The sequence below is a fragment of the Narcine bancroftii genome, chromosome 2 (genome assembly GCF_036971445.1).
Source record: "Narcine bancroftii isolate sNarBan1 chromosome 2, sNarBan1.hap1, whole genome shotgun sequence".
Lineage (NCBI taxonomy): Eukaryota > Metazoa > Chordata > Chondrichthyes > Torpediniformes > Narcinidae > Narcine > Narcine bancroftii.
Window position 1 is genome coordinate 335,254,994 of NC_091470.1, and position 26,794 is coordinate 335,281,787.

At 43.7% G+C, this 26,794-nt stretch overlaps 1 protein-coding gene across 5 annotated transcripts in view; it reads left to right on the plus strand.

Annotated features, from left to right (window-relative positions):
* scap (SREBF chaperone) overlaps positions 1-25,539 on the plus strand; it is a 141,750-nt gene extending 116,211 nt beyond the window's left edge. For 2 of the 5 annotated variants that reach the window (XM_069922149.1, XM_069922148.1), the window contains exons 19-23: positions 421-503; positions 4,006-4,172; positions 8,307-8,387; positions 15,611-15,817; positions 22,280-25,539. In XM_069922149.1, coding sequence (XP_069778250.1) covers positions 421-503; positions 4,006-4,172; positions 8,307-8,387; positions 15,611-15,817; positions 22,280-22,525 — 784 coding nt within the window. In that variant the 3' untranslated portion in view covers positions 22,526-25,539. Of the gene's footprint in view, positions 1-420; positions 504-4,005; positions 4,173-8,306; positions 8,388-14,675; positions 14,770-15,610; positions 15,818-22,279 lie in introns of those variants that run through there. The other 3 variants (XM_069922150.1, XR_011352477.1, XR_011352478.1) reach the window with 3 other exon arrangements.
* The last annotated feature ends 1,255 nt before the right edge of the window (positions 25,540-26,794 follow it).

Sequence of the window (26,794 nt, forward strand, 5' to 3'; positions counted from 1 at the left end):
TTTAAATTCTTTATCTTGCACCTGGATTTTAACCTATTTGCTACCAAACCAGGAACCTGTAGGAATGATGGATTAGAAATCGTATTTGCAGAACTTAGTATGGGCTCCTTTCCCTTATTTCCTCATTAATAGTTGCTGTTTGTACGATAATTAGCTGTAGTTATTTTTTGTATTTTGTCAGTGCTTAGGAACTACTTCATATTCTTTATGAATTTCAATACTGACTAGTGCTATTAAATCAGCCATGATTGTATATCTAATAATAGAATGTGGAATGGAAGTGACATAATTTATCATTAAATTGATGAGGCCAGTTTGTAAATAAGCATTTGTTGCTGCCTTCATCAAACGATGACAGAAGTCTTATGTGTATGTGTAAATAATTAGTGCACAGTAAAGGAACTCTGCTTCCTCTTACAGAATTGTCACAGCAAGACTGAATGGTTCATTAGATTTCTATTGTTTAGACACCAATAAGACGATCAACCAGCTACAGTACCGAGGTAGGTCAAAGGTATTTTAAAAGGTTATTTTTTTCTTCAGTTTGTGACCATTCTCTCGGGTTACTAACCTTGTCTATTTTCCATCTTAACTAATCCTGAACTTTAAAGTTAGATTTATTGTCAGAGTTCTTACATGACATCACATACAACCCTGAGATCCTTTTTCCTGTACATCAGACAGAATTTCGACTTGTCAGTAGTGCAAAAAAAATCAAGAAAATATACCTAAACAAGAAAGAGAAATCTAAACAAAGAATAAAACAAACTATGCAATTCAGAAAAAAAAAATCAGTAATAAATAATGTGCAAAGCAAGAGTCCGTCGCGGCTCACCAGAGGCTTAATTGAACTGGCTCGGGAGGTTCCAGGTGATGTCATCACATCACAAGGTGATGACGTCATTTGGAGCGTGTGGGGTTTTAAAAAGCTGCGCATGACTATTTGAGTAAATGACTTACTGAACTTTGACTCAACTACGACTGATCATTTTCTCATTCTTCATTTTACACTGCAACATATTTGCTACATTGGTGACCCCAACAAGCCTTTGGGCCACAAGATATTTGCTACATTGGTGACCCCAACAAGCCTTTGGGCCACAAGATATTTGCTACATTGGTGACCCCAACAAGCCTTTGGGCCACAAGATATTTGCTACATTGGTGACCCCAACAACCCTTTGGGCCACAAGATATCACTCACCTAAGCGACGATTCCACAGGCCAGCTTTACCCTATCATCCCTGCGGCATGGAAACGTTGCATTTTTGTTGCCATTCACGGCCTGTCCCACCCCTCCATTCGAGGACGGTCTGCCTGTTGCCGACAAGTTTGTATGATATGGACACAAAATCCAGGTCACGTACTGGGCAAAGACGTGCACTAACTGCCAATCTGCAAAAGTGTGAAGGCCCCCTGCCAGCCACTGCATCGCAGATTCGACCTCGTGCATGTCGACATTGTCAGCCCACTTCCAATGTCACGAGGGTCTAGGCACTTGTTAACGGTCATCGACAGATTCACTAGGTAGCCAGAGGTGGTTCCTGCAATGGACTCGTCGGCCAATTCATGAACCAGAACTTTCATTTCTGCCTGAGTATCTCGGTTCAGCCTACCCACACGCGTCACCTCCGACAAAGGCCCACACTTTACCTCCGTGCTGTGAGACATATTTTCGTGACTGCTGGAAATACAGCTACACCACATGACAGCCTACCACCCTCAGTTGAGTGGCCTGGTGGAACAATTTCATAAAATATGAAGATTGGACTGATGGCTCGTCTCCATGGACCTGATTGGGCAGACGGGCTGCCCTGGATCCTCCTGGGAATAAGAATAGCACCCAAAGAGGATCTCAACTCCTCATCGGCCGAGTTGGTTTATAAACCTCTGCTCATTATACCTGGGGAGTTCATGCCCGCAGCATGTGCACAGGAGGTACCACCAACTGAAGTTTTAGGCAGACTGCGGTACTGGCTTGGAAAATTGGCCCCAGTTCCCAAGTCAACACATGGAACGACACCCTTCATCCCAAGGGGAATCTGGGTCTGTGAGTTTGTTTGTACGTAGAGGTGTACACGGGCCACCCTTACAGAGGCCAAGTGCTACGAACTTGTGTACTGGACATTGGGGGGCATTCAGAGAGATTTACGATTGACCGACTAAAGCTCGCTCATCTCGACCTTGATCAGCCCTTGCCACGACCCCCGATGCAAAGGCATGGATCACCGCCCAAGAGCGGTGGACAGTAATGGCATCAGAGGTTTAGCCTCCTATCGCTGATTCTGGGGAGGCGGCTATGTAGCAGCTTACTGGAGGCTTCATCAAACCGGTTCGGGAGGTTCCGAGTGACGTCATGCCATCACTGTGTGATGACCTCATTTGGAACATGCAAGATTTTTAAAATGTTGCGCATGATTGTTTGAGTAAATGACTTTTACTGAACTTCGACTCGACTACATCTGATCATTTTCTCACTTCATTTTGCACTGTGACACAGTTGCTACAAGTCCTTAAATAAGTCTCTGATTGAGTTTATTCTTTAGGAGACTGGTGGTGGAGAGGTAGCAACTGTTCCTGAACCTGATGGTACGAGTCTTGATGCACCTGCACCTCTTTTCTGATGACCAGCTAGTACAGGCATGTCCTGGGTAGTGTGATTCCTTGATGATTGCTGTTGCTCTCTGGTGGCAGCATTAGATTTTTTGGCTGTGATGGGCTGCGTCCATCTCATTGCAGGGCTTTCCACTCAGATGTATTGGTGCCCCCATGCCAGGACACAATGCAGTCAGTCAGCACCCTTTCTACTACACATCTGCCCAAGTTTGGCAAAGTTACAAATGTCATACTAAGCCTCTGCATACTCCTGAGGAAGTGGAGGGTGGACGTGCTTTCTTCACAGTGTCATTGGTGTGTTGGATCCAGGTAAAGTCCTCCGAGCTAGTGACAAATAGGAATTTAAATTTGCTGACCCTCTCCACCTCAGATTACCCCAATGATTACTAGATTGTATATCTCTGGTTTTTCTCTGCTTGTCCACAATCAGCTCCTTGCTTTTACCATAGTATCATCAACATATTTGTAGATGGTGTTGTTGTTGTACTGAGCCACACAGATATAGGTAAGAATGCAGCCCTGTCCTGCTCAGGTACTGATGAAGATTGTGGTGATGTTCTTGCCACTCCTCACTGATGGTAGTCTAGAGGTGAGGAAATCCAAGATCCAATTACAAAGTGGTGCATTGAGGCCCAGAGCTTGGAGTTTACAGATCAGTTTTGAAGGAATGATGGTGTTGAATGCCCAACTGTAGTCTGTTAAGAGCATCCTGATGTATGCATCTTTGTTGTCCAGGTGTTTCAGGGCTTTGAGTAGGGCCAGTGAGATGGCATCTGCTGTAGTCCTGTAGCTGCGGGAAGCAAATTGGAATGGATCCATGTTGCTGCTCAGCTTGATGTCCCTTGATAAACCATGTAGTGATGTCCTTTGATAAACTTGATTAAACATCAAACAAACTGAAGCAGTCATAAATGACTAAAATACTGTATTGTTCTGCCTCCTCTATGATTACTGTATGATGTTTAACAAATTAATAAAGTTACCAGCTATTCCATTCTTTGCTAATTATATTCAACAGCTCATTGACACATACTAAGTGTCAAATCAGCAATTAAATGAACTCTGAAATCACCTCAATTTCCCATTTAGCATTTGTTCTATTACAACCTTAGTCTCCTGTATGTCCTTCCACCTCATTGCTTCATCAGTAGCAGACCTTTCAGTCATTGTACTGTTATACTCTGGAATTCAATTTCTCAATCTCTGTGCTTTGACAGAAATCTGCAACATTATTTTATCAGATGTGCCTTTAGCCACTTCCTCTAATATTATTGCCAAAGAAACTGCATCAACAACATGTGTTTTTCTGTGTTAAAGTTGCTGTGTACATGAGAATTGATAAATCAGTTTTTATTCCACACAGAACACTAATTCTTTATTTTTGTTCAGGAACACCCAACAGATCCAGCAACCCCACATCTCCAGTTTTTAGCAGTGATGATGTCATAATTTGTCAGTTGACCCACATGGTTCCTTGTGCACATCAAAAGCCCATCACTGTACTAAAAGCAGCTGCTGGCCGTGTAGTGACAGGTAGTCAGGATCACACACTCAGAGTGAGTATTGTTCAATTCCCTTTAAAGTGACGATGGGATCTTGATCAAAGGTTTCCTACTAAATTGAAGGATGAGAATGCATAATTTAGACTGGAACTCCTGTAGTAGAGGATGTCTATTATATGGGATGTGTCTTGCTTTGAACAACATTCCTGTCCTACCCTTTCAGGGCAGTAGAATTGGAAAACTGGCAGAGTGAGAACAAAATTGAAAGGATTGCCTTCATTCAAACATTTTTGTGATCTTCAAGTAAAAATTTATTACCACCAGACTGTACTTATATAGTCTGACAAGACAGTGTTTCTCTGGACCATGATGCACATAATCACATTTATACATAAAAACATCAATATAAAATAACTATGTATAAACATTTCAGATTAATTTACTTATTTCATTTATAAGAGACCCAGGTTACAGAATACCATTCATCAATCTCACAGCTTGCAGGAAGAAGTTATTTCCCAGCCTGGCACTCCTGAAACTCCTTCCTGATGATAGTAGGTCAAAGATCTTGTGTGGTGGATAGTAGGGATCCTTAATAATTCTTCGAGCCCTATTTAAGCCACACTCATGGTGAATTTTGTCAGTGGAGCAAAGGGTGATTTGAGTAATCTTCTGCATTGACTTCTGTCCAATGGTTGCAGCTACCATGATACACAATGATACAGCCATTGAAAGGAACAGTGGCATCACTTCACCTGCTTGTCCCATTGAATCACTCTGCCTCTGACAAAGAAACTACTTGGTGAGGTCTTTGAAAACATGGACCACTTTGCAAATTTTAAGAGCCATCTTTCAACAAAAGCAGAAATCCATGATGAAATTCTCCATGTATGTTAACACAACCTTTGATCATCTGAGGAAACGTCAAGTCAACACTCTCACCGGGAGTGACTGTCTGAGAAGCAGAATATAATTTAAATAAACAAAAGAATATGAAGTTCAGCCATATCCTCACTGAACATAGGCAAATGGGATGAGTGTAGATTAGCATCCCATTTTCCTGTTTTATATGTTAATTTTCCAAAATATTTTGCTTCTCCTGAAGGGAATTGTACCTCTTTTGATAAATATTGAACACAGAATCAAGAGATGGCAAATTAAGAAGAGAATGTTCTTAACTGAGAGTTAAGAAGTGAAAGTGGCTTTTTGTGTGAGAATGCAATTTCCTATCCTATCCTGACTGGGGTCCAGAAAAAGATTGAAGGTCACTTCAGGTGGCTGTGCTATCACTGACTGGTACGCCTCGTGCTATTGATTAGCAAGGTTTCCCACTTTTTTTTTACATTAATGTTGTTTTGCTGACAAGAGCCATGGTACTTGTTCCTGTCTCTTCCTGGAGAGAGCTGAAATAAATGTGGACTTCACAGGTGGCTTGAACATTACTTAGAAATTATAGTCCTTCATCAAATATGAAATAGATCAGTCTTTGATATTTTAGAATACAGTTTATTTCATGATGGAAAGCGAGAGAGAGAGAGAGAGAGAGAAGCTTGTGACTTAGTTCTGATTTCCCTGCCCAAAGCAATTCTTTCTATTAACCATTATGAGAATCGTAGAACCATACAGCTCAAAAATGGGCCCTTATGGCCCATCACTCTCTGGGTGAAAAACATACACTTCAAATCTTTAAATTTCTCCTCTCTCAACTTAAACCTGTGCCCTCTGATTCTCAACCCTGGGGAAAAAGGATGCTGACCATCTATCTTATTCTTGCCCCTTTTAATAAACCTCAGTAAGGTCACCTTTTAATTTTTAATCTTTTCATTCCAATGAGAATAAACCGTCAGTCCCGTCTCTATTTTAGCTATAGTTTTCCATTCCAGACAGCACTTGGTGAGTCTCTTCTACTCTTTCACTATTGAAGCCATTTCCTTTCTGTGGTGGTAGTGATCTGAACTATGCACAATACTATAAGTGTAGTCTAACTGATGTTTTGTACAATTGCAGCATGAAGTCCCAACTCTTTTATATATATATATATATATATATATATATACACACACATACTTTTTCTATAGATTTCGTGTTGGAAAAACACCAACCCTTCAGTATCCCTCTGCCTCCTATAACCCAGCCAATTTTGCATCCAGTTTGCTGACATGACTCCAATCCCTTAAGCTGTGGACCAGCTAGCATGCAGAACCTTGTCAAAAGCCTGATTGAAGACCAGTGTCTACCACACTGCCTCATTAATTTTCTGTAAGTGGAAGTATGCCACCACATGCAGGTTTGATGAGGATGAATCCATGTTATTGCAGTAGTCACATTGCAGTAAGTTTCCCACCTATGTTAGGTCAACCATTTCAAATCATGACTGGCCACTGACTCATTAGATGTATAACCTATGCCTGTCTGACATCACTCTTCAGTCAGCTCATATATGCACAACTGACCTGTAGTGATAATGTATAGGAGTTGGGATATTATGGTAAAGTTGTTTAAGACATTGGTGAGGCCAAATTGGAGTATTGTGTGCAGTTTTGGTCACCTCACTACAGGAAAGATACCAATAAAATAGAAAGAGTGCGTAGAAAATTTACTAGGAATTTGCCTGGACTTCAGGAATTGAGTTACAGGGAAAGGTTTAACAGGTTAGGACTTTATTCCCTGGAGCATAGAAGAATGGGGGGAGATTTGATTGAGGTATTTAAAATTATAAGGAGTAAATGTAGATAGTCTTTTTCCACTAAGGGAAGGTTAAGAGTGAAAGGGGAAAATTTGAGTGGGAACATGAGGGAGAACTTCTTCACACGAGAGTGAGTGTGAACTTCTTCACATGAGTGTGAGGTAGAACTTCACACAAGAGTGAGTGAGAGAGAACTTCTTCACACGAGAGTGAGTGAGAGAACTTCACACGAAAGTGAGTGTGAGGGAGAACTTCTTCACATGAGATGTGAGGGAGAACTTCTTCACATGAGAGTGAGTGTGAGAGAACTTCACATGAGAGTGTGAGGGAGAACTTCTTCACACGAGAGTGAGTGAGGGAGAGAACTTCTTCACACGAGAGTGAGTGAGGGAGAACTTCTTCACACAAGAGTGAGTGTGAACTTCACACGAGAGTGAGTGTGAGGGAGAACTTCTTCACATGAGATGTGAGGGAGAACTTCTTCACATGAGAGTGAGTGTGAGAGAACTTCACATGAGAGTGTGAGGGAGAACTTCTTCACACGAGAGTGAGTGAGGGAGAGAACTTCTTCACACGAGAGTGAGTGAGGGAGAACTTCTTCACACGAGAGTGAGTGTGAACTTCACACGAGAGTGAATGAGAGAGAACTTCACACGAGAGTGAGTGTGAGTGTGGACTTCACACGAGAGTGTGAGGGAGAACTTCTTCACATGAGAGTGAGTGTGAGAGAACTTCACACGAGAGTGAGTGAGAGAGAACTTCTTCACACGATAGTGACTGTGAGGGAGAACTTCACACGAGAGTGAGTGTGAGGGAGAACTTCACGTGAGTGTGAGTGTGAACTTCACACGAGAGTGAATGTGAGGGAGAACTTCACACGAGTGTGAGTGTACTTCTTCACACGAGAGTGAGTGTGAGGGAGAACTTCTTCACAGTTCTGGAATTCAATTTCTCGGATCTCTGCTCCGACAGAAATCTGCAACATTATTTTATCAGGTGCCTTTAGCCACTTCTTCTAATGTTATTGCCAAAAAACCTGCATCAACAACATGTGTTTTTCTGTGTTAAAGAATGCAGACTCAATTTTAACATTTAAGTAGAATTTGGACAGGTACATGGATGGGAGAGGTATGCAGGTCAATGAGACAGGGCAAAAAATATGGTTCAACTCAGACTAGAAGGGCTGAAGGCCTGTTTCAATAGTTGCTGCTGGAGGAAACGGAGCGTGGTATCAGCATCCCTGTGCTTTTTTTTAGCACATGTTCCTTTCTTTGTTGGCTGGATTTTCCTTTAGCTACTAATAATATTTTGTTCTCTGCAAACGCATACAGGCAATCAACTGCAGATGATGTGGGATCAACAGGTAGCACAGGTTTACAGAGCTATTGTACATTTAGTGGGCATAGTGTGATCTGTTGCTAATTTTCATTTTGAATGAAGTAATTTGAAAGAATTGTTGCACTTTGTTGTGGTGTACTCCTTTTGAGCTTCTTCTCTTACAGATATATCGGCTTGAGGACTCTTGTTGCCTTTATACGTTACAGGGTCACTCAGGAGGGATCACTGCAGTTTACATTGACCAGGTAACATTAAAGAAACAAAAGTATTTTGCTAAGTGGCAGCAAGAGCAAAAGCAATCCGAATCATTTCTGTCATTAACTTGATGTCGACGTTTCATGTTAAATTGTACACTAATATTCTGTCGATGCAGACAGATTTCTACAATTGCTGCACATCTTAATGTCATGTGGACATTGGCAAAATCAGGTCTGCTTTTACTTGTGTAAAAAGCAAGTTTCTTCTCCCTGAGTGAGAAGATAAAGTGCTCCATTCACAAACTAAATTGATGTTTTTGTCTTCACAGGAGATTAAGACAAATCACAGTTTAAATGAATGTTATTTGCTTGCATTCAAATTTCATAAATTTGTTCAAATTTTACTCTCAAACATAAGTGATAGAACAGTACCTGAAAAGTATTAAAATAGTTGTGAAATTCTGGGTGACATCCTGTGGAAGTCATCCAATGTTTGTGAATTGTGAAAACAAGTCTTATTTTCTCCAAGTGTATGGCTACTGAATTAATTACATGCAAATGTATTGAATTGCAATGTGTTTTTAAAGAGGAAAACACAAAAATCTGCAGATGCTGTGATTTCAGTAAAAACACACTGAAATATTGGAGCAACTCAGCCAGTCTTGCAGCGTCCATAGGAGATAAAGATATATTGCCAACACTTTGGGCCTGAGCCCTTCTTCAAGGAATATGCAAAGAATAAGCAAAAACAGGAAATATTAGAATAGAGACAGTACTGGCTGAGGAAGGAGTCCAAGCCAACAAAAGGTGTTAATTGGATATGATAAGTGGAGAGTTGAGAATTGATTTTGGCTATGTGAGAAGAGACAGAGGGAAAAGGGAGAGAGACAAAGCTGGGGAAAGGCAATGGGAGAATAAGTGAGAGGGGGGCAGGTTAACAAAAGCCAGAGAAGTCGATGTTGATACCATCCAGTTGGAGGGTGCCCAGTCAGAAGATGAGGTGTTGTTCCTCCAATTTGCGGATGGTCTCAGACTGGCAGTGCATGGTGCATGCAACCATGGACAGATATGTCAGTAAGGGAATGGGATGGAGAATTGAAATAGGTGGCCACTGGGAGATCCACGCTATTGCAGCAGACTGAACTGAGGTTGTCAACAAAGCAGTCTCTCCGATGTAGAGGAGACCACAGCGTGAGTACCAGATGCAGATTTACAAGTGAAATGTTGCTTCCCTTGGAAGGACTGTTTAGGGACCCTGAATGGTAGTGAGGGAGGAGGTATGGGCACAAGTAGAACATCTGCAGTCATTGGGATAGGTGCCATGGGGATGATTAGTGGGGAGGGAGGAGTGGACAATGGAGTCATGGAGGGAGCGGTTCATGCGGAAAGTGGAGAGGAGGGGGGAATATGTCTGGTGATGGGATCACATAGTATGTGGCAGAAATGGATATGTTGGATGCAGAGGCTGGTGGGGTGGTAGGTGAGGACAAGAGGAATCCTGTCCTTGTTGCACATGGGGGTGGAGGGAGCCAGGACAGATGTATGGGTAATGGAGGTATACGGGTAAGGGTCGAGTTGATGATGGCAGAGGGAAAAACAATTTTACAACATAGAACGTTATAGCACAGTACAGGCACTTCGGCCCTTGATGTTGTACCAACCCATGTATTCCTTAAAACAAAATACGAAACCCTCCCAACCCTTATCCCTCTATTTTTCTTCCATCCTTGTCCAAGATGCCCTTTATGTTTCAGCCTCCACCACCATCCCTGCCAAGGCATTCCAAGCACCTACAACTCTGCAGTAAAAAAAATGTATCCTTGATGTCTCCCCTAAACTTCCTCCCTTCACTTTGTACTCATGTCCTCTGGTTTTTGCTATTCCTGCCCTGGGAAACAAGCAATGGTTGACCACCCTATCTATTGCCTTTCATAATCTTGTAGACCTCTACCTGTATTAAATCTCCTCTTATCCTTCTATACTTCAAGAAAAAAAGTCTCAGTTCTGCTAATCTTCCCTCATAAGGTTTATTTTCCAATCCAAGTAACATCCTGGTAAATGTCCTCTGTGCCCTCTCCATAGCTTCCACATCCTTCCTGTAATCTGACTAGAACTGAGCACAATACTCACCAGAGATTTATAGATTTGCAACATGACTTCTCTACTCTTGAACTCATTCCCCCTATTAGTGAAGCCCAGCATCCCATAGATTAGAGCTTCCCTCACTTTCCACAGCAACCTGGGGTACATCATGTCCGGCATCATGGACTTAATCTTGATGTTTTTACGAAGATCCCACACTTCCTCTTCCTTAATCTCCACATTATCCAGCACACAAGCCTCTTCTATTCCGACCTCACCCTGATCAAGGTTCTTTTCTCTTGTGAAAACTGAAGCAAAGTATTCATTTAGGACCTCCTTAACCTCCTCCACTTTCAGGCACATGTTGCCTCCTTTATCCTTTAGCAGCCCCACCTTCATTCCCTTCATCCTTCTGTTATTCACATATGCATAGAATGCCTTGGGGTTCTCCTTAATTCACCTTCCAAGGCCTTCTCATGCCCCCCTTCGAGCTCTCCTAAGTCCTTTCTTAAGCTCCTTTCTGGCTACCGTATACTTCCTGTTTACTGCTTCCTATATTTAATGTATGTTTCCTTCTTCATCCTGACTACTTGCCTCACCTGTTTCATCAACCATCTTTTTCTTGTCCCAGTGGACAAACCTATCCTGAACCCAGCACAAGTGGTCCCTAAACTCCATAGAACATAATAGCACAGAAATAGGCCTCTTTACCCTGTCTAGTCTGTGCCGAACCATTTTTTTTGGCCTGGTCCCAATGATCTGCACCTAGTCCTCCATACCTCTCCCATCTATATACCTGTCTAAATTCTTCTTAAATGTTAATATTGAGCCCGCATTCACCTCTTCGGCTGGAAGTGTGTTCCACCCCTCTCTGTGTGAAGAAGTTCCCCCTAAAATGTTCCACTCTCACTCTTAAACCATATCCTCTAGTTTGTATCTCACCTACCCTCAGTGCAAAAAGCCTCTCTACATTTACTCTGTTCATTCCCCTCTTAATTTTAAATATCTCTATCAAATCTCCCTTCATTTTTCTATGCTCCAGGGAATAAAGTCCTATCCTGTTTAACCTTTCCCTGTAACTCAGTACTTGAAGCCTGGGCAAATTCTGAGTATATCTTCTCTGCACTCTTTCTCTCTTATTGATGTCTTTCCTGTAGTTAGATGGCCAAAACTCCACACAATACTCCAAATTAAGCCTCACCAATGTTTTATACAGCTTTAACATGACATCCCAACTCCTGTACTCAATACTTTGATTTATGAAGGCCAATGTGCCAGTGATGCCAATTTCAGGGAATTATATATCTGTATTCCCAGATCCCACTGTTCTATAGCCCTATCATTCACAGTGTATGGCTTATCTTGGTTTGTCCTTCCAAAATGCAACTCCTCACACTTATCTGCATTAAATTCATTCTTCAATTTTTCCAGCTGGTCCAGATCCTTCTTTGAAAACGTACATTTCTGTCCACAACATCTCCAATCTTAGTGTTATCTGCAAACTTGCTGATCCAATTTAACACATGATCATCCAGATAATTGAAATAGATGACAAACAACAATGTTTGCATCACCGATCCCTCAGACACACCACTAGACTCAGGCCTCCAATCTGAGAAGCAATTATCCACCAGTACTCTCTGACTTCTCCCGTCCAGCCATTGTTGAATCTAGTTCACTACTTCACCTTGAATACCTAGTGTCTGAACCTTCTGAAGTTGTGGAACCTTGTCAAAGGCCTTCTTAAATTCCATGTAGACAGCATCCTTCATCAACTTTCCTGGTAACCTCAAAATAGTTTTTAAGATTGGTTAAACACAACTTACCACACACAAAGCCATGTTGACTATCCCTAATTATCCAAATACTTGTATATCTGATAGAACACCTTCCAATAATTTACCTACTACAGGGTACTGTCGTCAGGCTCACTGGGCTATAATTTCCAGGGTTATTTTTTGAGCCTTTTTTAAACAGTGGAACAATGTGACTACCCTACAATCCTCTGGTACCACACCCATGGTTAAGGTCATTTTAAATATTTCATCCAGAACCCCTGCTGTTTCTACACTAGCCCCCCTCAAGGTCTGAGGGAATATCTTGTCAGGCCCTGGGGATTTATTTACCCTTATTTGCTTTAAGACAGCAAGCACGTCTTCCTCTTTAATCTGTACAGGTTCCATGTCCTCCCATATAACCTCAGTAGTCGAGCCCTCTGGTCTGTTCTGCCTGAGCACAGCTGTGATATTTTCCCTGATGAGCAATGCCACTCCTCCCCCCTCTCTATCCTGTCTGAAGCAACGGAAGCCCAGAACAGTGAGCTACCAGTACAGTCATAATTCCACATTCCATTCCACGCTTGAAGCTTGTCTGCCTTTCCTACAGTACATCTTGCATTGAAATAGATGCAACTGAACATTTCCACCCATTAACTTCTAACAATGCATGCAATTTTAACATCATCTTCTCCCTCCTCCACTCCTCTATCTGCTCTGGCTCTCTGGATCCCCTACCCCTTCTTCAAACTTTCTTGTTGTTTGAAGAAGAAGGACATTGTGATAACCTGGTACGGAAGTCCTTGTCCTGGGTGCAGATAGAAACATAAAAGATAGGAGCAGGAGTAGGTCATTCGGCCCTTCGAGCCTGCTCCGCCATTCAATGAGATCATGGCTGATCTTAAGTTCAGTACCCTGTCCCCGCCTTCTCTCCGTAACCCCTAATTCCCTGTGACAGAGATGGAAGAATTGAGAGAATGAAATATTACAGGCGACAGGGTGTGAAGAGGTGTAGTCGAGGTAGCTGAGTGTGTTCGTGGGTTTGTAGAAGATGTCTGTCGAGTGTTTGTCTCTTGAGATGGAAACAGAGATCAAAGGACAAATGAATTTGAGCTTGGGGTGGAAGTTGGTAGGAAAGTGGATGAAGTCGACGAGCTCATCATTGGTGCATGAGACAGCGCAAATGTAGTCGTCAATGTAGTGGAGGACGAATTGAGGTGCTTTGCCTGTGTCAGCTTGTAGCATAGATAGCTCCATGTAGCCAACAGAAAGCCAGGCATAGCTGTGGTCCATGTGGGTACCCCTTTGACCTGGAGAAAATGGAGAGCGTTAAAGGAAAAGTTTTGCCAACTGGAAGAGGGTGGAGGGGAATTGGTCGGGTCTATTGTCCAGAAAGAAACGAGGGCTTTGAGGCCTTTGGTATGAGAGATGGAGGTGTATAGCGATTGGATGTCCAAGGTAAACATGAGGTGATCGAGTTCAGGAAACTGGAAGTTGTTGAAGTGATGGGAAGTGTGTGAAGTGTTCTGGATGTAGGTGGAGAGGGACTGGACCAGGAGGGACAAAACGAGGTAAACGGAGACCAATTCGGTGGGGCAGGAGCACGCAGACACGATGAGTCTGCTGGGACAATTGGGTTTGTGGATCTTAGCTAGGAGGTAGAAATGGCTGGCGTGGGGTTGGGCCACAAAAGAGGTTATGCTCAGGAGATGACCGGAAGTGATGTTTTCAGAGATGGTGCGTGATACAGTGTTTTGATGAATTTTGGTGTAATCCTGTTGGAGAGGTAAGTAAGAGGAGGTGTGTGGCAGTTGTCATCTGGCTTTGGTCAGTGTGCCAGACCACAACAGCACCACCCTTGACTGCAGGTTTGATGGTGAAGTTGGGATTTGTGTGGAGAGAGTGGGGGCCAGATATTCCAAGGGGGTGAGATTGGAATGATAGAGGGGAGTAGTGAAGTTGGTATGGTTGAAGTCTTAAAGCTGAAACTATTGAAGTCACGGCAGCAGTTGGAAATATAAAGGTCCAGAGCAGGTAGATGACTGGAACAAAGTGTCCAGGAGGAAGAAGAAGGATTAAAGCAGATGAAGGGGTCTGTAGTGGAGGGTGGAGAATTGTGGTTGTGGAAGTAGGCATGAGATGGATTCGATACAAGTTCAGCATCATGACATGCTTGGAAATCATTGAGGTTTGGGCAAAGGGAGACAAAGGTGAGACCTCTACTGAGGACAGAGTGTTCTACCTCTGTGAGTGGAAGGTCGAAGTGGATAGTTAAGAATAGGCAGCAGTTATGGGGAGGATCAATCAGGTGCAGGATGTCAGGAAGGGAGGAGGATGAGGTGGATCAGGAGGAGGAGGATAGGAAGGACTGAGGGAGTGGAGGGCAGGAGCCCCGTGCTCTCCAGGAGCCAGTGTGGGAGTTCGCGACAGAGGCTTAGTCCTGCAGGTTACAGTTTTTTTAAATTCTGTTCTTCCTTAGGCATGTTCCCGAATGTACTGGTGTCTACCACTAAGTGCTGGAAACCAGAAGATAAAGGAGAAGTCCAGCTTTGACATTTCTTCTTGTTGATAAGGTCATTCTTTTAGCACAAAAGAACTATATTATCAAATTTTGCCAGTGCCTGAATTTTTAGTTCATTGCAGAGGTCGGGACAGTTTTTCAGGATTAATCAGATTAGGCAGAAAGCCAGTATCTTCTATAAAATACCACTCATTTAATCTTTGGCTTGGCTTCGCCGTCGAAGATTTATGGAGGGGTAATACATACTGTGCATATAGCATGTGTTTTATCATTAATGTTAGAAAGTAAGTCACTTCATGATTCAGAAACTGCAAGGAAGCAAAATACTGCATAGCCTGAAGTTTAAGAAAGGAAACAAAATGAGAAGGATGGTAAACTATCAAAATTCATGTTAAGGAATTTAGATAAACAAAAACAAAAAAATCTGCAGTTGCAGGGGTCAAGTGATGCTACGTGACCTGAGTTTCTGTAGCACTTTTGTATTCTGTTATGGAAATGTCCTTTTATTGTGACATTTCTATTTTATCTTCAGCCTTCTACTTGTTTTGTGGAGAAATAAAAATATCTATTAAAAGCTGTTCACAACTGCTAATATTTGTACCATTTTTCAAAATTAAGTCATGCCATTTCATATTTGTTTGTTTTGCTGGTGCCATCCCAGTTATGCTATGTGATTCATTCAAAATGTGAGCATTGGTGGAAGGATTGCTGGTCACTTTTCCAAATAGCTTTATTAACTTGTAGAGTTGCAATTTTTTTATTTTAAAATTTAGATTGATGGCACGGTAATAGGCCCTTTCGGCCCATGAGCCCATTGCACCCATTTACACCCCCACCCCCCCCCCCCCCCCCCCAGTACATTAGTTCTTGAAATATGTTCTTTCACCCTTCAGACAATGACCCTGGCTAGTGGAGGGCAAGATGGGGCTATTTGTCTCTGGGATGTATTAACCGGAAGCCGAATGAGTCACATGCATGGACACCGTGGTGATATTGTTTCCCTCATCTGTACCTCAAGCTGTGTGATCAGTGGTGGACTGGATGATATCATCTGTATATGGGATCGTAGCACTGCAATCAAACTCTACTCCATTCAGCAAGTAGGTGTTGATGTTTTAGTTCCATTTTCTATTGCTTATGTAACCTTTAATCAAAACTAATTGTAGAAGCTAACTTGAAGGGATACGGCTCACGAAGCATGGTAGAATCCAAAATGTAATAGTCTGGTCTTTGTTTAAATAACCCAAATGTTGCAAATTGAAGTCCTGTCATGCCAGGTTATAAACTAGATTCAATAAATCTATGAAAAATTGTGACTGTGAAAGCAAAAAGTTCCTGGTTGTCTGGTCTAGAAGGTTAGATTGCATGAAATCCAGATTCCAGAGTAAGTTAGCCAATTAGATACAAAATGTATCTGTTCACAATATGCAATAATAATTTGGAAGAGGGGATAAATTGTAGTGTGTCTTTGTTGATTATATTAAATTAGGTAGAAAAGCAAATTGTGCGGAGGATATTGAGATCCTGCAGAGAGATGTACTGTAGATAGGTTAATTGGTCTGGCAGGTAGCGTACAATGTTGGTAAATGTGAGGTTATCCACTTTGGAAGAAAAAATGGAAGATCAGATTATTAATTAAATGGAAAATGATTACAGCATGCTGCTCTGCAGAAGATCTTGGGAGTGTTTGTGCATGAGTTGGGAAAGGTTGGTTTGTAGGTGCAGCAGGCTCTTAAGAAGGCAAATGGAATATTGACCTTCATTGCTAGAGGGGTTGAATTTAAGGGCAAGGAGGTGATTCTGCAACTGTACAAAGTCCTGGTGAGGCTGCATCTGGAGTACTGCATACAGTTCTAGTTTCCTTACTTGAAGGATGTACTGGCTTTGGAGGCGGTGCAGAGGAGGTTCACCAGGTTGATTCCAGAGATGAGCGGGTTACCCTATGAGGAGAGATTGAGTCGTTTGATTCTGTACTCACTAGAATTTAGAAGAATGAGAGTGGGTCTCATCCAAATATTTAAAATTATGAAAGGTAAAGATAAGATCGAGGTAGGTAAGTTGTTTCCATTAGTGGGGGAGACTGAAATTAGGGGACACCGCCTCAAGATTCAGGATAGCAGATTTAGGATGGAGATGAGGAGGATCTGTTTTTCCCAGAGGGTGGTGAATATGTGGAATTCACTGCTCATTGAAGCAGTGAAGGCTACGTTAGTAAATATATTTAAGATAAGGTTAGATAGATTTTTACATAGTAGAGGAATTAAGGGAAATGGGGAAAAGGCAGGTGAATGGAGATGAGCCTATCATCAGATCAGCCATTAAATGGTGGAGAAGGCTTGACAGGCCAGATGACTTTCTCCTGCCCCCATTTCTTACATTCTTACAAAATTGGCTTCTTCTTTGGCTTGGCTTCGCGGACGAAGATTTATGGAGGGGGTAAAAAGTCCACGTCAGCTGCAGGCTCGTTTGTGGCTGACAAGTCCGATGCAGGACAGGCAGACACGATTGCAGCGGTTGCAGGGGAAAATTGGTTGGTTGGGGTTGGGTGTGGGGTTTTTCCTCCTTTGCCTTTTGTCAGTGAGGTAGGCTCTGCGGTCTTCTTCAAAGGAGGTTGCTGCCCGCCAAACTGTGAGGCGCCAAGATGCACGGTTTGAGGCGATATCAGCCCACTGGCGGTGGTCAATGTGGCAGGCACCAAGAGATTTCTTTAGGCAGTCCTTGTACCTTTTCTTTAGTGCACCTCTGTCACGGTGGCCAGTGGAGAGCTCCCCATATAACACAATCTTGGGAAGGCGATGGTCCTCCATTCTGGAGACGTGACCCATCCAGCGCAGCTGGATCTTCAGCAGCGTGGACTCGATGCTGTCGACCTCTGCCATCTCGAGTACTTCGACGTTAGGGATGTAAGCGCTCCAATGGATGTTGAGGATGGAGCGGAGACAACGCTGGTGGAAGCGTTCTAGGAGCCGTAGGTGGTGCCGGTAGAGGACCCATGATTCGGAGCCGAACAGGAGTGTGGGTATGACAACGGCTCTGTATACGCTTATCTTTGTGAGGTTTTTCAGTTGGTTGTTTTTCCAGACTCTTTTGTGTAGTCTTCCAAAGGCGCTATTTGCCTTGGCGAGTCTGTTGTCTATCTCATTGTCGATCCTTGCATCTGATGAAATGGTGCAGCCGAGATAGGTAAACTGGTTGACCGTTTTGAGTTTTGTGTGCCCGATGGAGATGTGGGGGGGCTGGTAATCATGGTGGGGAGCTGGCTGATGGAGGACCTCAGTTTTCTTCAGGCTGACTTCCAGGCCAAACATTTTGGCAGTTTCCGCAAAGCAGGACGTCAAGCGCTGAAGAGCTGGCTCTGAATGGGCAACTAAAGCGGCATCGTCTGCAAAGAGTAGTTCACGGACAAGTTTCTCTTGTGTCTTGGTGTGAGCTTGCAGGCGCCTCAGATTGAAGAGACTGCCATCCGTGCGGTACCGGATGTAAACAGCGTCTTCATTGTTGGGGTCTTTCATGGCTTGGTTCAGCATCATGCTGAAGAAGATTGAAAAGAGGGTTGGTGCCAGAACACAGCCTTGCTTCACGCCATTGTTAATGGAGAAGGGTTCAGAGAGCTCATTGCTGTATCTGACCCGACCTTGTTGGTTTTCGTGCAGTTGGATAATCATGTTGAGGAACTTTGGGGGACATCCGATGCGCTCTAGTATTTGCCAAAGCCCTTTCCTGCTCACGGTGTCGAAGGCTTTGGTGAGGTCAACAAAGGTGATGTAGAGTCCTTTGTTTTGTTCTCTGCATTTTTCTTGGAGCTGTCTGAGGGCAAAGACCATGTCAGTAGTTCCTCTGTTTGCGCGAAAGCCGCACTGTGATTCTGGGAGAATATTCTCGGCGACACTAGGTATTATTCTATTTAGTAGAATCCTAGCGAAGATTTTGCCTGCAATGGAGAGCAACGTGATTCCCCTGTAGTTTGAGCAGTCTGATTTCTCGCCTTTGTTTTTGTACAGGGTGATGATGGTGGCATCACGAAGATCCTGAGGCAGTTTACCTTGGTCCCAACAAAGCTTGAAAAACTCATGCAGTTTGGCATGCAGAGTTTTGCCGCCAGCCTTCCAGACTTCTGGGGGGATTCCATCCATACCTGCTGCTTTGCCACTTTTCAGTTGTTCGATTGCCTTATATGTCTCATCCAGGGTGGGAACCTCATCCAGCTCTAGCCTTAGGGGCTGTTGAGGGAGCTGGAGCAGGGCGGAATCTTGGACTGAGCGGTTGGCACTGAAAAGAGATTGGAAGTGTTCTGACCATCGGTTGAGGATGGAGATCTTGTCGCTGAGGAGGACTTTGCCGTCTGAGCTGCGCAGCGGGCTTTGGACTTGGGGTGAGGGGCCGTACACAGCCTTTAGAGCCTCGTAGAAACCCCTGAAGTCGCCAATGTCCGCGCTGAGCTGTGTTCGTTTGGCGAGGCTAGTCCACCACTCATTTTGGATCTCCCGGAGTTTGCGCTGAAGATGGCTGCATGTGCAACGGAAGGCTTGTTTCTTCTCTGGACAGGACGGCTTTGTAAGGTGAGCCTGGTGGGCAGCTCGCTTCTTTGCCAGCTGCTCCTGGATTTCCTGGCTGTTTTCGTCAAACCAGTCCTTGTTTTTCCTGGAGGAGAAGCCCAGTACCTCTTCAGTGGATTGCAGTATGGTAGTCTTCAACTGATCCCAGAGGGTTTCAGGGGACGGGTCCGTGAGGCGGGTTGCATCGTCGAGCTTTGCTTTGAGGTTTGCCTGGAAGTTTCCTCTCGCTTCGTCTGACTGCAGGTTTCCAACATTGAACCTCTTTCTGGGGGCTTTATTGTTCCTGGGCTTTGGTTTGAAGTGAAGGTTGAGCTTGCAGCGAACCAGCCGGTGGTCAGTGTGGCATTCCGCGCTAGGCATGACCCTGGTGTGGAGCACATCTCGTTTGTCACTTTCTCGCACCAGGATGTAGTCCAGGAGGTGCCAGTGTTTGGATCGGGGATGCATCCAGGTGGTCTTAAGGCTGTCCCTCTCCTGAAAAAGGGTGTTTGTAATGACAAGCCGCTGTTCTGCGCAGAGCTCCAATAGGAGGCGCCCATTGTCGTTGCACTTGCCGACGCCATGCTTGCCCAGGATTCCTGGCCAGGTTTCTGAGTCTTTGCCGACACGAGCATTGAAGTCGCCCAGGATGACAACCTTGTCGGCTGTAGGGGTGCGTTGGATGAGGTTGCGCAGGTCGGTGTAGAACTTGTCCTTTTCTGCTGGTTCCGCCTGGAGGGTTGGAGCATAGACACTGATGAGGGTGATGTGACGCTTGTTCTGAAGGGGGAGTCGCATGGACATGATTCGGTCCGAGAGGCCTGTCGGAAGGTTTTCGAGTTTGGAGGCAATGAAGCTCTTGACCATGAAGCCTACACCAGATAGGCGTCGTTCATCCGAAGGCTTGCCAGACCAGTAGAGTGTGTAGCCCGCGCCGCGTTCTTGGAGGCTGCCTACATCTGCCAGGCGGACTTCACTGAGAGCGGCTATGTCGATGTCAAGTCTGAGGAGTTCATGTGCAATGAGGGCAGACCGACGTTCAGGTCGGTGGCTGTCAGCCTTGTCTAGCATGGTTCTGATGTTCCAGCATGCTAGCTTGAGTTTGTGAGCATCTTTTGAGGGGGAAGGCGTGGAGGGATAGGACGTGGAGGGGGAGGACGTGGAGGGGGAGGACGTGGAGGGGGAGGACGTGGACCTGTCCTCGGGCCTGCGCAAAGGAGCTTTTAGGTGGAGTGCAGTGCGCGCAGTACTGGCCCCACCCTTTACACCCATGGTTCGTGTGCCGTGGCCAAGCAAGCTGGGACGTGGCAGCGAGGTCCTTGGGTCGTAGGTTTTATATCGGAGTGGCCTTCTCCTATGCAGGTTTCTTACCCGGGCTGGAGGGGCCTGCCTCCCCTCCTAGGTCGGTCCATACTGCCCGGACCGGGGCCGAGGCCGCCGCAGCTCACCCTGTGCCTGGACTGGGGCCGCTGCCTCCCACTCTCTGCCCGGATCGGGGCCTCCCCCTGCCCCACTCGACCGAGGCCGGGGCCGCCGTCTCCCCCTTGCTCCTGCCCGGATCGAGGCCGCCGCCGTCTACCCTTCGCCCGGACCGGGGCCGGGGCCGCTGCTGCTCTCCCTGTGCCTGGACTGGGGCCGCCGCCTCCCACTCCCTGTCCGGACCGGGGCCTCTGCCTGCCTCACTCGACCGAGGCCGGGGCTGCCGTCTCCCCCTTGCTCCTGCCCGTATCGGGGCCGCCGCCGTCTCCCCTTCGCCCGGACCGGGGCCGGGGCCGCTGCTGCTCTCCCTGTGCCCGGACTGGGGCCGCCGTCTCCCCCTTGCTCCTGCCCGTATCGGGGCCACCGCCGTCTACCCTTCGCCCGGACCGGGGCCGGGGCCGCTGCTGCTCTCCCTGTGCCCGGACTGGGGCCGCCGCCTCCCACTCCCTGTCCGGACCGGGGCCTCCGCCTGCCTCACTCGACCGAGGCCGGGGCCGCCGTCTCCCCCTTGCTCCTGCCCGTATCGGGGCCGCCGCCGTCTACCCTTCGCCCGGGCCGGGGCCGGGGCCGCCGCTGCTCTCCCTGTGCCCGGACTGGGGCCGCCGCCTCCCCCTTGCTCCTGCCCGTATCGGGGCCGCCGCCGTCTACCCTTCGCCCGGACCGGGGCCGGGGCCGCTGCTGCACTCCCTGTGCCCAGACTGGGGCCGCCGCCTCCCACTCCCTGTCCGGACCGGGGCCTCCGCCTGCCTCACTCGACCGAGGCCGGGGCCGCCGTCTCCCCCTTGCTCCTGCCCGTATCGGGGCCGCCGCCGTCTACCCTTCGCCCGGACCGGGGCCGGGGCCGCTGCTGCTCTCCCTGTGCCCGGACTACAGACATAAAATTGGCTTAGTGGAAGGATATACACTCATAAATATACATGTACATATGTACAATCATACATGCATATTGTGTATGTATTGTGTGTGTGAGAGCGTGTGTATATATACGTATAATACACACAAACAGATACAGGTCTTTGCGGTCGAGACTGGTACAGTTACAACATTGAAAAGGCATTGGACAGGTTCATGGATCGGAAAGTTTTGGGGAATGTGAGCTAAATGCAGAAAAATGTGATTTGCTACGGTACAAATTTTGGTCAGCATGGGATGTATGGGCCAAAGGGTCTGTACTGTTTATGATTCTATGTGGACATCCCCTCAGTTAAATTATTGCACATTGGTGATTCATAGTAAATCTTCTCAGTTACTTGAATCGACCTAAATCGGTTTTCATATTCCACACAAGCCAGTGAGACTGAAATTGTCAAGCTCATTTCACTTATTAACCACTACAGGTATTTTCAGTCCATTAGCTTCAAACCGAGATACCAGGATCTAGTCCATGGCAGTAAACATAGAAATAAATATGTTCAGGTAAAACAAGTACTGCAAACAGGAATGAACTTAAAGATAACATTCTCACCGACTGAATTAAATTCAGCGCAAGGGTAAAAAAATTATTTTGTATCTCAACCATTAAGTTCTTTTCCTAAAATTTTCTTGCAGGACATGGGTTGCGGAGCTAGTCTCGGGGTGATATCCGACAACCTTCTAGTGACTGGTGGTCAAGGCTGCGTCAGCCTCTGGGACATTGGCTATGGGGACTTACTTCAAACTGTCTACCTGGGCAAAAGTAATGAGCTGCAGCTTGTTCGACAGCTGCTAGTCTTGGACAACGCTGCAATCGTGTGTGACTTTGGCAGTGAACTTAGCCTTGTTTACTTCCCATCTGTGCTGGAGAAGCTGGACTGAAGAGGGTATTATTAATGAGGTTTTGCCTCAAAGAAGAAGCATTTCTGCAGATTTGCAAATCATGGTCCTGAGTAATTGTGTGACAAGAGATATGATACACTGGACAGTTAGAAACTGAAGTGCACGGGGAGAAATCTACACCGTATGCTGGGGATCATTAGCTTTCAAGCAGAAACAAAGCAAAATTTTATTATTTATGTAACAGCTTCAGACCTGCAGAGCATGCATGGTGCAGGTACAACAAATCTGCCTTAGAACCCTTCATTGGCACAACAAGCACATTAAAGTTTAGTAATCAGACCTGATTTTGTTTGGTTTTACAATATTGCTTCATGTGGATTAGAGATCAACTGTGATGCAAAGCAAATAGTGCGGAGGTATTTTTAAATTTACTTTTTAAAAGTGCATTGAAGAATTAAGTTTGAGAAGGAGCACTAACTGTGCAGGAGCTTTTTACAAAGTAATTACATTTCTTCAAGTTTTCAAATATAGAAAGAAAGGTATTGAGAATGCAGGAAAGTGAAACTATGAAGAGAAAGTTCTGGTAACACTTCAGTTTGTCAGTACCTATAAAGAAGAGTTGAGATGGCATCTTTAAAATATTACCAAACTACTTTTTGACTCAATGTTGTTTTTGTCTCAAAAGAAAAAAAAAAATATGTTGAAGTATGACACAAGGGATCTTATTCATAACTGAAGACTTATTTTATTGGCTTCCTCCTCTAGTTAATCTGCCAACTTCATGGAATAGCTTACATGTAAAATATTATTGTACTTACATGTGCAGATGGCCCATGTTAGCCTGTTATCTTAGAATTACCATATTATAATTCTCAGTGCTGTTCCATGCATCAGTGTTTCTTCGTCCTAAAATTTCACTTGTACACATCTTCACCTGAATCTTGTGCTGCACTGACTATGATGGGAACATGAGTCATTTGAGTTCGTTCCACAATTCAATTAGACTGTCATTGATCAGTACTTAATCCATTAACAAAGTTTTTGTGTCGCATCTCCATCTACACCCCCAGAGAACCCTTGGCAAATAAGCCCTATGCTGTAAGTGTTCTCATCTTTATTGAATTCTTTTGTTGATCTCAAAACAGCATTCTGATTAAAACTTTCCTTCATTAATTAAATTTCTGACCTAAATTTCCATGAGACTAGTCTTTCAAGACAGAAGTTGTTATGCCCCTACCTTTATGGAGCTTGGCTTAAAAATAGACATTTAATGCAATGTCCCTCTATTCCTAATTTATTTTTCAATATTTCTATTTTACTCTTTTTATTGGTTTATCTATTTTTCGAAATGAATTTTCTTCAGATTTCCACTAAATCTTCTATATTTAAATGATTATAAAAATAATTATATAGCTGTAACATTTATAAAAAATATCATGTGGGATATCATTTTAGAATCTAGCAGATATTACATACTGTCTTTGCCATGAAAGAATTCTATTTAGTGATTAGTTAATCAAGGAATTTTAAGGACATACTGTTAATGATTGTCAATGAGCATTTAGATTTTGCTATCATATGCAAAGTTGATGGTGTTTGCTATTTTTGAATATCACTTTATGTGACTGGTATATTGCAAAATACTGTTCAACAAGACAATATTTCTCACAGATAAAGGTTGTCTGAGCTGAGTGATGATGCTGTTTGAAGCCTGGGAATATAAGCTGAATTTCAGCTTCCTGGTCACCACCTTGTCAGAAACTGCCATAGATCTGTGATGCTGAGGTGGGTGTTGAACAGCCTAAGTTGTGAAAAATTAGTCCTTTATCTGGACATCTAAAATACGGAAAGCTCCGAAATTCGGCAAGCGCAAATCGGGTGGGCTTAAATCTGGCTTAACGAAATCTGGAAAAATCCGAAATTTGGAACACACTGTCCCCCAGGGGTTGCGGATAAAGGATTGTGTACCTGTAATATTTCTGGAATTCCCCTGAATTCCAACCACTCAGTATTTTCTCCCCTTCCGATTGTAAAAGCAATTTCTCATAACTCAGTTTAATTGCACTTTTAATTTCTTGCAAAAATTAATTTTCCACAAAATGAGATTAAGAGCCTTCAAATTCTGTTTGATGAAAATTTGATCAGCACTCTGTTATTTGCTTAAATCAATATATTTATTATGTGTATATATTTTTAGAAGATTTGCTGTAATACAGGGTTTTTAAGCATGTTTAAGTTCATTATTTATAAAAAAAATAATTGTAAAGGATGATGAACAGTACTGGAAATTTGTTTTGCATCACACTACTGATAGGATGTTGGTCAGAATCTGCCTGGTACTGTGGCCAGGAGGCTGGTGGAGACTTCCTGGTCAGCCATTGGGGCATCATACCTTGTCTTTGTGACACACCTCCATTTTTAAAGTCTGTTTCTACTTGCATCTACACTCTTATACTTCATCCAATTTGTCAGTTTCCCTAGTTGCTTTTCCACATTTCTTTCTTCTCAACTTTTTTTGAGCATCTTTCTCTGTTTCCATTTCTCTTGCTTTAGTCTGTGCATTACAAAATCTTCCCTTTATCCCTCTCACCTCTGTTTTGCACTTCACCATAGCAATGCTGATGAGTTCAGGATCCAAGTAGGGAAATTAACTTTGTGACCCCAGAGTACTGCTGCATTGAGCATATCTTTCTTTTTTACTAATTACAAACTTTTTATTCAAAGCAGAGAGATTGTTTAAATATTTAAATACAGAATTGTGTGTAGGACTTTTTAAAAAGAAAAATGTATTTGTTTATTGTGATTTCTCGCTAAATACTGTGCATTATGCGAAAACATCTGAAGATGGTTCTAAATGACTCTTGCTCTTCTTTCAATTAATGATTTTTTTGTCAGGTTTCCATCGGAATAGATTTCTTGAACGTAAATAAATTGATTTTTTTTTAAGTGTTAGAGATTGTTTGCAAATCAAAATTAGAAAATGTACAGAACCAAAGAATATTTCTTAATCTTACCACTTTTTTGGAACAAGCTTTTAATAAAAAAAATTGCAAATATTTTTTGATTTGTTTTTGTACAAAAATCTTCTGAATACTTTTGCACTTTGCTCCTATTTTCTCCCTTCCCGAAGAAACAAAATTATTCCCTCAGATTGAGATTTGGAATTAATAAACCTGATATTTCTGTACAACTGTTGTTATCCCATGCCATTAATATTTTGAGTACTTGGTTGATAAATTAATTATTGGGGGAGAAAAAATGGTGAAATAATGCTGGAGGTCAGTAACAAGGGCAAAACTTGCCCTTGCGAACAATGCAAAGCACACGCCCCAATGATGTTTTATTGGAGGCCTCGTACATGATTGAATTTCCACGGTGTCTGCGCAAAACACAACATTTATTGGTCTGCAGCGACTGTTTGAAACTCCTTCTCAGGCATCATTTGTGGTTCTGTGACTTCTCTTTACACTTGTACCGAGTTCTGAACAAACTTAATGGTTCCAAATTAAGATCATAAAATGTTAAGAATTAATCTTAGAATCTCGCAGAAGAAATGATGAAGTATGCATGGTGAGATAAGGGATGGTAGGATCACAAAGTGCCTAAACCTGTCATTTGAATCAACTAACCATTTGGTACCATGAGAATGTCAACTGGTTATCTCTAGTCCCACTCTTGTTGAGTCAAAAAATTTCAGATTCATGATTACCTACATAATCACCAGTATATTTTAAGCTGAAATATATATTCCTTTGCTTATTCAACTCACTCTTTCCATGCCCTCTATTTCGCATCCAGTAATCATTGAGCCAGTTTTCTACTAGAGGGAAAGAAATAGAAATGGTCTTCCATCTCCTGATGCATACACTCATGTATCCTTCAACCTCACTACAACCACTAGTTCCAACAAAACTTGCTGCACAAACCCCATCATTCATGCTCCCTCAATCCCACACTAGATTCTAATCACCCATTATTACGACTAGAAAATGCTCCTGGACACAATAAAAATCTTAGTATTCGTATCCTTCACAAATGCTGCAGTGAAGTTGATGACAAGGCATCAGTTCAAATTAAAATATTAATATCAAGAAATTTATCCATCAGTTGAATGAACTTAGTGACTAAGTTTCCACAACCCTCAGATCTGGAGAATTCCAAAAATTTACCACCTGTGTGAAGAAATTTCTAACCTCGTGCCAAATAGCTTATTGCTTATTCTGAGATTGTGGCCACTGGTTTTAGACTGCACAACCAGATGAATCTTCTTTCTGTGCAGCCTTGTAAGAATGTTGAAATTTTAATGAA